Here is an 11,923-nt window from a genome sequence, read left to right as displayed (position 1 = left end):
TTAATATCTCCGCCAAAAGAGACGGCACATACCCGATGATAAGGACAGAAAGAGAGATAATAGTTGGAAGAGAGCGAAGTATCAGAAGAAGCTCAAGGAGTCCAAAACTCATGTAGTCAGGGGACGATTGATCACACAAGAGAGGGAGCTCTGAAATCAAGCGCTATCGTTCAGTAGAGCTGCAGTCATCACTTTGGGTGTGGATCTGGGGCAGCGTTTTCGGTTCTGAGCAGAAGTACATTGTGCGTAAGGAGTCGTGCTGTCTTGGAAGGGTCAAGGTATGGCCCAGTGGCTTCCAACACCCTATGCCAGAGAAAGGAATCTTCCATTGACTTCTTTGGTTCTTTATACAGATCTTCTACCTCTTCCTTTCACTGAACAGCGACGCTGTACGGACAGCCATTCACTCACAATGCCATCCACCTCCCATCTAGCACCAGATCTACCCAAAGAAAGGATCTAGATGGATATATTGGACTGAAACTCCACAGTTGGGAACAGCGCAGAGTCCAGCTTACCCCAAACTATGATCTATGAAAGAGTATAGGTGCTGAGTGGACACTATGGACCAGGCTGAGATACTTAGTACCATATTTGTAGTTCGTGCCAACGAGGATATAATAAGAGACGTGACTGCGTTGTTTGAACCTCCATTGTCGACATATGCTTTTGCTATAGGTAAACAATCATCGCGACCTCAATTATCCACCACCCCACCAGAAGACAGAACTCTGCCAGCTTCTCAAATTATTTTCTCACCTTGTGTAAATTCTTTCCATCCCATTAGCGCTTCTCATCTGCCAAGCTGCCTTTCGACATTGGATTTCTCTGTCTCTATCACTTGATCTTCACTCATCAGTTGCGCGAGGATATATTGTGCAAAGACTCGAATTGTAAATCATTGAAACAGCAATTCATGCTGCCAACACACAAGATAATCAGCTAGATATAGCTTCTATACAATAGGAAGTAGTCCAAACCACACGGAACTCTCAGCACTTTCAGCCAAACGCTACAGCTTATCTCAAATTATCTTTCTAGGCTGAGCAACTCTTGTTGGCATTTTCAAATTACCACTATAATCTCAGACGACAAGTGACCTTACCAAGTCCATTTTCGTCTTTGGGCCTGAGCAGTCGCTGCTCTAACCTGAGCTGAGCCCTGAGTCTTGAGCACCCTAATGAGTCAGCTGGGTTATGCTCAGGGGGATTCTCTTCTGGCTCCCCTCGCGATTCGGTTACAGTTCCTATGTTATTTATGCATAGAATTTTGCAGGTTCCGTTGCCTATAACACAGCCACCTCTTTGAGCCTATCAAGTTGTCGTGATGGTATCCGTTCTCGCTCCCCTGTCACACTTATCACGGGTCCTTGGAGCCGATTTGGATCCCCAGCAGTCCGTCGCACATAACTCGGTGAGTTTAACTGGGTAGTCCTCTATGACCAGTCTCCGCGTAGCCCTCTGCATTCGCTTATCTCCCTACACGCGAAGTAAAAATTTCCTGTCTTAGAATTTTTCACACGCCGTCAGCTATCAGCGTCATTTTTGCTACATCACGTGAGGGTTGTTGATATTGTGCCTCAGGATCGTATTGGCATTATTGAACGTTGAAGGATCTTTAAGAAACGACTGAAGTGGGAAGGACAAGCACTTCTCCAGGTCCCCTACAGCTCAGAACAAACAATCACTGAGCACTACAAACGAATACCGTACACGTACTCGAGTAGACACACTTGGAGCTGCTGTTTGAGATTTGGTTCCACCTCAAATCCGAGGATGACAATAATAAATAGGATTTGATGATCGCTAGCTAGTTCAGACAGTCAGCAGTGAATAATGTTTGAGTGCATGCCAGTGATTGAATTTGTCCCAACAATTCAAAACGTCCTTGAGCACAGTTTCTTTTGCAAAGCCTGGAAGCGGAAATCGTTATTCCTACTCTTGACACCGCCAATAGCTTTGATTTGTCCCTGGTAGGAATGCTCCAACTTTGGCATCCTTCCCTTGAGAGCCCAGGTAGGTTGCTTCTTCATCTCTGCGATGTCCTCCTGATACAGAACTTGAGAGACTTGAAGATATATATATAGGGTGCGGAGTCGAAAGTAGCACAGACTGGCTTCCTGGTGAATGAATCATGCGAAATACCAAGGAATGAAAGTCCTGATGGTTTATTCACTTCTATGAAAATGAATAGGAGGAAATGGATGGAGTAAAAGTATAGAATTGAATTTTAATGCTCAATCTTTTACACAAAGAACATTTGTTCGAGGAGTTCAAGGACTTGGGTAAATGTCGTGTTTTTGGAGATTGAACGAATTTTTAGCACGTACTTCTCCAAAGTCCTTTTGATACTTGGAAATCATTTATGATAATTTTTGTGAATTGTGATAGAGCCGAACTCTGGAAATCCCAGGTCCTTTGCATTTCTAAGACAATGGAGGGGTAAAGATGAGATAGAAGATGATCTTGGCCTCGCTCATGATTCGGATTCGGTATTATAGACAGAAAAGGACTCATGCTCTGAGTACAAGTACAAGCTACCGGTTTCTGTCTAGAGAGACGTATTGAGGGTTGTCACCTCTTGCTGCGTTATCCGACTCGTGCACCGACTTCTCCTTCAGTTAATGTGGTTAATTAAGTATCAACCTCTGCTTCATGCCACTGACTAACATGTCATTCGACTTCAGATGTGACATCAAACCAGGGAAATCCAGATATACTAAATGGTCTGACCTGTAAAATAACCACTCCAAAGCATCAGCGACGGCATTGACCACTAACCCCCCACGCGAAAAACGAACTTTCTCATTAAAGCGAGCGAAGAGACACCCGCTGCGGAGATGAATACTTATGCCCCTACCTGTACGTAGGGACAACCATCTGATCTTGATGCTTTCAGCCAGAGAGAGTGACAGTGCTGGTATCTTCGATGTCGGCAAATTTGGAAATAGGCGAGCTCTCTAGCAGAGACACAACATCCATGGAATTTATCGTCAACCCCTTCTACTAAGGTCTGTAGCTACTCTCAACGATATACGAGGTCGTAAAATGAAATGTGCCTGGGTCCGCGATATACTCATAAGCCCAATTCTTCAAGTCTCACACTTCTGAACTTTATTCCAAGAGAAATAAATTTAAGATAGTAAGAGATTCATTAATTAAGCACCAATGTGTATGAAAGGACACCACGATATAAATCTCTCAGTTTTCCTTCCTCTCCGCCAATTCTTTACTGCGTCGTCTAACGCATACGCTATTGCATCGTTATTATTCTCACCAGCTTGAAGATGCTTGGCCAAAGACTCATAGAACTTCGGTGCCACTATCTCAGCAATCTTATTACTCACCGGCCATAAGCTCCCAATGACATGCGGAAAACCGACAAGTTGAAATGCACTTGCGACATGAATTGATTCCTCCACCAGTTGATCATCCACACTGTTGTCGGCGGTTGAGCATGCAGAGAGATATGCGATTTGAGCTTGATCGAGGGACATTGCTGCAAGATCGCGAACTCTGAGAAGATCCTTACCAGCAAGTCGAAGTCCACTGCAGGAAGGATTCAAAGCATTAGACTCGCCATGGCATGCAAAATGTACGATGCTAGCTGACTGAAGTTTCGAACGGACCTCTTTTTGGAGCGGAATTTCAAGGGATGATACAGTGTTACCCTGCGACTCGAGGTGCTTTTGCACGGCTTTAACCTCTTTCGCAACATCTAGGGAAAACAGGCCTTCCGTCTCAGGCATGCTTACGATAAGGCATTCACGACTTGGCTCAAGTAACGATTTAAACATCTTCTGTCGAGCATACGCTAGAGCCCTGAACGTCGGCACGTAACTGGATACGACGTGACTTGCTGTGTTCTCTCGAGAATTTCCCCAGTTCGAACCTGCAGCATGAAGAGGTAATAGTCCCATGGGTCCGCTAGTAACCCACCATATACGGGGCAATTTTGCGGGTGGGTCATTCGATATCAACCCTAAACAACTCAGAACAGGTTCCACAGCAAGTTTCCATAGCTCTGCCAAAATCTCGCGTAGCCTCTGGTTCCTTTCGCTCGTCTGACTTTGGTTCCCAGAAGCAAAGATCTCTTTCTTTCGAACGAGCTCAATAACGAATTCTTGAATCTTGTCATATTGAGCAGATAACTCCAAGCATTGGATGCCATTGCGAGTGACGAGAAAAGCATCACATCTTTGCGATGTGGTGTTGAAGCATACAATAGGACCAAACTCCGCTAGACTAACAAGCTCGGCATGTGGCAGTGGTTGTTGAAAGTGCTCAAAACCCTCCAATGACCGGATCTCTTCTGCAAGCTTGTCAAATTCACGAACCTTGCGGTTTCGCTGAGAGATGGCAACAGTTGTAGATTCCTCCGCAGATTTCTCCGGCTCACTACCCAATGAAATATTTGACGAGATTTCATCTTGCAATGTCATGTACCGCTTGTACAAGTCCGCATGTTGTTCTTTCAAGGCAGAGACGTCGGATCTTGAATCGATTGTCAGACTCGCCATCAGTCCTCGGCCAGATTCCAAAGCGACAAGGGCATCTGACGCAGATTTTCCGCTTTTCATAACACTGACCGCTGCCAGGGAACTTAAACCTGATAGGTGCCGAATGACAAACTCCATGTCGTCTCTTGACAAAGTCCGAGGATTTAGTCGCGGCCACACCACCTTGATTACGTGCGTATATATTCGCGCAGCATTAATGCAAGCAATGCGCTCACGCGAAAACCTCATCGAATACTCGGCGATCTTCTTAGCTATGCGAATAGTCGTTAGAGGCGGTCCATTTTTCACCTGGATAGCCTCCGCGTACTTATCAATCCCCTTGTCACAATATCTGTGATCTATGCCATAGTTGTAGTTGTGTTTCGCCATGATCGCATCACCTAGGCGTTCTAACGCTTCCATCTCCAATGGGTCCCCTTCTGGGAGTTTAGGTCCGTGTCTGGTGGCGCTGATCGCCGTCGCGATATTAACGCGATTTGGGAAGTCTTGAGCTCGAATAACATACTTGCACACCATACTGCACCAAGGCTTTCCACGATCAGGATCCCGAGCCTCCCTTATATCATGCGATTTGCGTGATATCTTTATAGATTTCTCCAAGTCTTCCTTGCCGTGGAGCCTTTGGTACCGATCCAAATATCGGTCTCCTAAATCGCATAGTAAATGGCTCTTGTTGGGATGATGTTTCGGTAATAGCGCCAGCGCGGACTCCATCTTCTCGATCGCCTCATCCAAGTCGGTGGTGATTTCCTTCGTCCTCCGAAACCGACTTGCTTTCATGTTGCCGAGTTCGCCGTTGAAAAGGGCCCAGTCAGGATTATCTTCATTCACCAACGTTATCGCTGTGCCCATCATTGAAATCGCAGCGTTTAGGTCGCGAATACTCGAGAGTCTCTGGTCGCGCATCTCGAGCTTAATAGCGACATTCCGCATCAGCCGTCCTTTCAGATAAGCTTTTTCCTCAACATTCATAGTCTCAGAACATTTCAAAGCTTTTTCAGCATACTCGATTGCCCGGTCAATGTCGTCGCCGTAGCCACTTCGCTCAAATCTCTTGGCACACATATTGCCTAGGTTGGTCAGGCGGTGTGGTAGGCTTGGATGGCCTTCAGGAGTGTCACGCAGCACACGCACAGCGAGTGAGATAGCGAACTCCAGAAGCCCGATATCTCCAACACGTGCGAATTTATACTCTTGTAAAATGCTCCACTTGCTCCAACGTCGCAACAATGCTGGGCTCCCTTCCTCTGACGTGAAACCCGGGCCCATCGTTCTAGCAATTTCGACGAGGGCAGCCTCGGAATCCAAAAAAAGCCGTCCGGGTCGTTCATTCCACCTCCCAAAAAGTCTGAATCTTCGACATCTTGCCATGTACAAGTCACTCAGTTTCTCTGCGAACTCTGCTGAATTGGGATTATTGCGCGCAGCTCTCTTGGCGTCGTCCAATCTATAATCGTCCATAAATGTCCATGGAGCGAATGGCTTCTCCAATTCAAAATGCACATTGGTAAGCTCTATGTCAATTGGCTCTTCGGGGGGGTCTAAGGGATTCGTTTGCGTTATCGATTTGAAAAATGATATCATGTTGGAAGTTGTTTGTCAAGGTGCTTGTTGTCTTCGTATTGTCGATCTAGCACAGCTGCTTGTGAAAGGAATGTCTCTGTACCAATATTCTTCTTTCTGCTACCTGGAATTTTTGAGAAGAGTCTCAATAATCTCTTCGAATATCTTGAACAAATGAAATGCGTTTGTGGAAGCAGCGTGCAATTAATGTCACGTTGTGGCATCAGCTCGATGTTTGGTGTCACAATGTTGTAATTTGAGCTGCAGTAAGGTTCCAATCACAAAAATAGAACATATCTCACGAGAAGCGGGAACGCTCGCTGGCATCTACCCATTGGTCTAGGTAATAAATAAAACCGCCACATTATTACTATTGGATATATTTTCAGCTGAACCAAGGACAAGTGACAGTTTGTGCTGCTCTCGCATTGCTTGACCTTTCCTTCCGAGTTGTGGCATTTGCTCATTTGCTTTAGGAAGCCTTATGGCTTTATCAATAATGCGCCTCTTCAGGGCCGCCTTAAGAATCACGAATGATGTTGTGAGCGCTCAGATGCAGACGCCCCGCCGGAAGCCATGCTATGATGCATCGAGCCTTGTTAGGTCGGGGCTAAGAAATACATCGAAATTTGAGAAGAGAATCTAAAGACTCAACACTAGCTGTCGACCATCCCGGGCGGTATTTCCATCAGATCATCGATCTCCACAGTACAGCGGCAAGAATCTCGATGCTCTCAAGGGTCTACTTGCATTTTTTATTCCTTACCTGCTATCGCAGAATCAATAAGCAATAGAAAAACTGCTTCATGTCCCAAGTCTCCCTACCACCATCCAAAAAACCCACTTGACACCAGGCTAGCAATCCATCGATAGCCGAAGACATAATCTAGCTTTGGCATTTTCATAATGGCAAACAAATACTTCCTCCCAAACATCGCTCCCTTGCACACGACCATTCGTCTCGGTAGTCTCATCCCCAACATTAGTCAACCAGACCAAGACGCCTTCACCGGCCTAACCCTCGAACCCGGCACTGATTACTTCATACACCCACAAGCCAACCTCGGAAAACTTATAAAAACGACCACGAACAAATCCTTCGCGTTACAAGTCATACAACTCCTCACCAGCTCATTTTCTAAATCAAACAGCGATAGCCAGTGGTTGGAAGAGTGCGAAGTTCGTCATTACCAACTTAGACAACCGAAAGCCTTGTTTAAGAAGACGTGTGAAAGTGACGAGGCTAAGGAGTGGCTACAGAATGAGGTTGAGTACGGAAGTCGAGCTGTGTATTTTACTGTCGGGTATTATACTGCGGTCGATGCGACAGTTGGCCGGTCGTCGTCTTACACTTCTCAAACTTCCCTTGGGGTCCAAGTCCCCATTGCGGATATCGCGAGCATGGGAGCAACTCTCCCGCTGGGTGGTTTTGCGGATTTAAACGTTGGCGGTGAGGTAGGATATGGCAGGGCCAATATACTAATGGATAAAGCGCGTATGGAGGGGGAGAGGATATATGCTATTTGCTATAGGAAAGTGCGGTTTAGTTTTTGGCCCTGGAAGGATAAGCTTGAGAGTCGGAAATTAGAGGAGGGGAATTTTTGGCGTATGACTTCGGATAATAGGGGAGATGATGATGGGGAGAACGATGAAGCTTTGGAAGTTGTAATGGAGGATTTAGATGAGGAGGATGAGGACAACGTGAAGGGGTTTGAGGTTTGATGGTGGTGTAAGGCAAGAAATCTAGCTCCGCACAACTTGGATGCAAGGGTGCTAATTGAAGCCCCTCATTATGTAAAATCCCAGGTTACTCGCAATCTCCTTTTCTCGCGAGATACTCAGATGGCGCGTTTAGCCTACTTCGGGGAGCAGGGTTCTCGCTTGGCGCCTCAGGTGCTCATCTAGCTTCTAGAGATGCCTGATCGTTTGCTGTAATTGCTCGCGGGTAATCGCACCTCCCCACACCGTTGCTTCTTCCATGACCTCTCCTTCTCAGGGACCTACCTCGTTGCCAAGAGGTATGGTCAGGTTATAGTAGGTATGGTGCGAGTGGTTACGAAAGACAAGGCCGTTGGAGAGAGGTACGAGGAGGGTAGAGGTGATCATGAAGTGTTGTTGAAGAGAGGGGGAGCAAAGCGAAGGCGTGCTAAGCGCTGCTCATAGTAGACGTTAGTGCCTGGAGAGTCTAGAAGGTAAGGGGCCAGTAGCGATCTAATAGTAGCCACGGCTCTCCGCCAAGTCGCTCCTCTCTTAATCATAACTCATCAAACATAACCCCGGAACGCATATTCCCAGGTGGAAGTGGCATTCAAGGCTTGGAGCTGTATCCTTCCTTGATAAAACTTTCTTATTAACACTCCGAACTTCGATAAGACTCCTACGGCTGCAGTAGCTCTCGTTACAAACTGGTTTCCTAGAGGAAAAATGCTTGCAGAATAGTGACAGATCGGCCGTATCTTCAAACAATTGCGAGGGAGTGACGTCGGAGGTCTAATCCGTGAACTTGTCTCGCAACAGTATGCGTCTCTCTATCCAGGGACGAACAATATATCACAAAATAAATCTGCCTTAAGATTAAAACGATAGATTTTTAGGGGGTTCTTGTTTGGTTGCCTAAGAGCCGACTTGGTCACCCTAAACATAGTCGTGTAAAGTTGCCAACTTTCGCACGGCAGAACCGAATAGTAAGTATATTATGATTAGTCACTAGAAGCGAGAGAAGGAACGTGATTGAGCAGCCTGAGTAGAGGGTGAGGTGATGGTGAGTAGCGCCTGAGCAGAGCGGCGACGCCAACTAACCGTGTTAAAAGCGAATGTGAACAAATGTCGTCTGATATTTCCATAGAAATCAAGAATAGCACAATTAGTGACACAACTACTGGCATCGATACAGTATGTGATGCCGCTGATCCTGGACCAGTCCGTATATTATTCGTAGCAGCCCCACCCAGATACCAACTCCCGATGCTAGTCAAAAGCCCACCCGTTGTTAACATCGCAGCATTCAGACCAACATTGCTTCCATAACTTCGAAAAGCCTCAAAATAGGAATATCGCTCGATAAAGCTGGTGCCATCGAGGTACTTGGCAGAAATATTGAAGAAATCTTGGGTGGTTTGGAGTGATTGGTGATCGTAGGTGTACTCGGTGATCCAGATTGGTGTATTAGGATACCTGGGCTTTTGTTAGCTTTACCAAGCCGCAAGACCGCGGAGAGTGAAGCTTACGCAAAGACCACGCTTCCAACATAGGTTGTGAAGTCCTTGTAATCACCGTAGAAGTGCAGCGGGATGAAGTCTGGATTGCAACTCGTACAGTTTCCGTAGAAGTTCGCCAGCCAGGGCAAGCTCCTCTGTGTGACTGCTGGGGCCACAGCCTTAATTCCCATTTGCTGTAGAGGTACAATCTCTCTTTTCCAGGTTTGTGCTGCTAAAGAAGCATCCATGCGTAAACGGTCCATCTGGCTCATTGAAGGTAAGAACATGCTGTATATCCATCCCATTGAAGATCAGGGACTGAACCGTGTCAGAAAATGTGTTGTCTGAGGTGTTTGTTGGTGCGCCCCACATCATCGGAATGAATTCGAACTTCGATTGGGAGATGTTGGCATATTGAGGTGACGGCTGTGCCATGTAATTGTAATACCAGGTCAAATCGCTACTTGGCTGAATCCAGTACTGATCGTCTGCAGGGAAAGGCTTCGCTGGGGTGAAGACAAGACCTCGTTTTGAGGATCTTTCGAATGTTGTGGCAGGGAGAGCTGCCAGCAGCAACTGCAGGAATATGCGCATCGCGACGATAAGTATCTGGCAAACGTTCAGCAGATCCGGCAACCAGTCAATGGGGGAAATAGTACCTCGATTTAAGAAGGAGATAGTATCTCCAAACCTGCTCAAGCTCTACAGTGCAATTCGAGATCTGGACGGAAAGGAAGTGAAATAGAACTGGTAGCAAGGGAAAACATACATCAAACGGCAACTAGGGGACTAATCTCCACCCATGACACACCAAGGAGAGATAACAAGCAAACATTTAACTTTTTCTATACTGTGGCGTTCAGAGACACAAAGCTGCGTGCTTTTTGCGGAGGTTTTCATAAGGCTTGCCGAATTCGTAGCTGGTTCGGTAAATAACCGAGTCTACCCCTGCGGAAATAGGGGGCTTAATGTGGCTTGCACAATCACTTTTCAGGGGAAAGTCATCGAATTGTGGCTCTCGTGTCTCTCTGTAATTTTGAAATCTCTGCGTGTTTTTCATTTCTCTTTTTTTGTGTGAGTAGACAGGAATCGTGTTGAACAATATAAGCTCAGACCATCAAATAACCACCCTGAACGCTCACACCCGCAGCTTATCCAAGAATGCCAAGTTGCACATCACCAGGAGCAGGCCGTGGAAGATTGTTTGGGTCCAAATTGGCAGCCGCATCCTTTGCCACAGCAACATCAATACCCAGCCTGATGAACAGAGGTTCAAGTTCCGCGTATCTCTTCATCGCAAGTCCAACATACTTGGAACTGAATTCAGCCCTTCTAGCCTTTATGGTTTCACGGAAGCGTCCTTCAAGCCATCGTAGGTCAGCCGAGTCATGGAACTTAGCACGAGTTGCTGCTGCACGAAGCTTTCCTTTGAAGAGATAGACGGGATCGAGGAATGGCGCTGTCCCATTCCCAAGACTCGCACCGTTGATGGCGACCGCGTTTGGTTGGACGTTGCTCATGGAGTAGCGAGCCCCTATACATTTTCGATCTCATTAGAACACAGGCCATGAGAATAGGCTTTAGACTGACACATATCGCTGTGTAGGAATAAAGAACTGACCAGGAAACTGTTCACAGAATATTTCCACTAGTACTGCATTGCTTCGATTTGGGGTGTTCGACCACAGGAATGCTACATAGTCCTCGCGCGTCTGAGGGACCGCAACAAATCCAAGTTTCCCATCGAACAGGCTTATGACCGCCTGTTTCGAGAGCGCAGCAACACAATCAATGTCCTTGCTTTCACGTTGGCCACCAAGGACAGCAATGGCATATCCGCCAAAGATCCCAAATTTGATTCTTGCGTCGCTCAAGACCCGAGATAAAGCAATTGCGGCGTCATTGAGGCGATCTTGAAGCATTGTTGTCTTCAGGTGTCTACTCTGTCGTGGGAATAAAGTTTCGAGTTCCTGTTTGACACAGAAAAATAATATATAGGGAGTATGTGCGTTGAGCTAGATCTGTCTATGAGATTGAAGAAATGTTCAGGTTAATTTCTAGAATTGCTCCAAGCAGAGTCTCCTTCTTATTTGTACCGCACCAGCCATTTTGGTACATCTTTGTGCCTCGCAGAAGTTCTCCAACAATGATGTTGGTGTTCGGGTTGTTGGTGTTTGGGCCACTAGTGTTTCGACCTGTTTCTAGATTGCCGCGCGCAACGACCCCGACGAAGGACACACGAGGCCCAAATTTGCCGCTGAGTAGGCGGCTAGCTGGAAGGCATGAATTCCGCCAGCTTGTAAAGGTTGCAGGCAAACCTGAAAGCCTGACCGTCTATCGAAGCCGCGCCATCGGATGTTCTATATGGCGGGTGTATCGATGTTGCTGACCTGAATCACCAAGTAAGGTGGGCCACATGGTCGCATTCAAGACAGACGACAATTTTGGTTGAAGAACCAAAGATAGTAGCGCATGCCTTAGCAACTAATCTTCTGCATGTTCGAAAGCACACTACGCTATTTGCTAAACAATAAAAAATGTTGGAATAAAAGATTTTGGGTTGTAATGCGAGCAAAGTGTCCCGGCATACAACAAAGGATTACCACTGGTTCTTGATTAAATGGTGATGTAATGATGAAATTCA

The 11,923-nt window shown here is 46.4% G+C and overlaps 4 protein-coding genes across 4 annotated transcripts; 1 reads left to right on the top strand and 3 right to left on the bottom strand.

The window, feature by feature from the left end:
• Positions 1–3,103: 3,103 nt before the first annotated feature.
• On the bottom strand, positions 3,104–5,725 carry LY89DRAFT_648147 (uncharacterized protein). The gene has a single exon (XM_018211994.1). It carries the CDS (start codon positions 5,582–5,584, stop codon positions 3,158–3,160), a length of 2,427 nt encoding a protein of 808 aa, XP_018070382.1. The 5' UTR covers positions 5,585–5,725; the 3' UTR covers positions 3,104–3,157.
• A 1,011-nt stretch (positions 5,726–6,736) lies between these two features.
• LY89DRAFT_685884 (uncharacterized protein) lies at positions 6,737–7,856 on the top strand. Its single transcript, XM_018215163.1, has one exon. The coding sequence runs from the start codon at positions 6,989–6,991 to the stop codon at positions 7,802–7,804; it is 816 nt and encodes a 271-aa protein (XP_018070381.1). The 5' UTR covers positions 6,737–6,988; the 3' UTR covers positions 7,805–7,856.
• A 576-nt stretch (positions 7,857–8,432) lies between these two features.
• On the bottom strand, positions 8,433–10,066 carry LY89DRAFT_750204 (uncharacterized protein; the record flags this gene model as incomplete). Its single annotated transcript, XM_018221194.1, has 4 exons — positions 9,536–10,066; positions 9,310–9,492; positions 8,944–9,256; positions 8,433–8,459 (listed from the first exon to the last, which is right to left on the bottom strand). The coding sequence occupies exons 1-4, from the start codon at positions 9,871–9,873 to the stop codon at positions 8,433–8,435; spliced, it is 861 nt and encodes a 286-aa protein (XP_018070380.1). The 5' UTR covers positions 9,874–10,066.
• A 364-nt stretch (positions 10,067–10,430) lies between these two features.
• Positions 10,431–11,201, bottom strand: LY89DRAFT_670549 (uncharacterized protein; the record flags this gene model as incomplete). The annotated part of the gene is made up of 2 exons (XM_018213169.1): positions 10,431–10,813; positions 10,901–11,201. The coding sequence occupies 2 exons, from the start codon at positions 11,199–11,201 to the stop codon at positions 10,431–10,433; spliced, it is 684 nt and encodes a 227-aa protein (XP_018070379.1).
• Positions 11,202–11,923: the final 722 nt, after the last annotated feature.

The sequence above is a fragment of the Mollisia scopiformis genome, assembly GCF_001500285.1.
Source record: "Mollisia scopiformis unplaced genomic scaffold LY89scaffold_14, whole genome shotgun sequence".
Lineage (NCBI taxonomy): Eukaryota > Fungi > Ascomycota > Leotiomycetes > Helotiales > Mollisiaceae > Mollisia > Mollisia scopiformis.
This window is presented reverse-complemented; position numbering and strand designations above follow the sequence as displayed.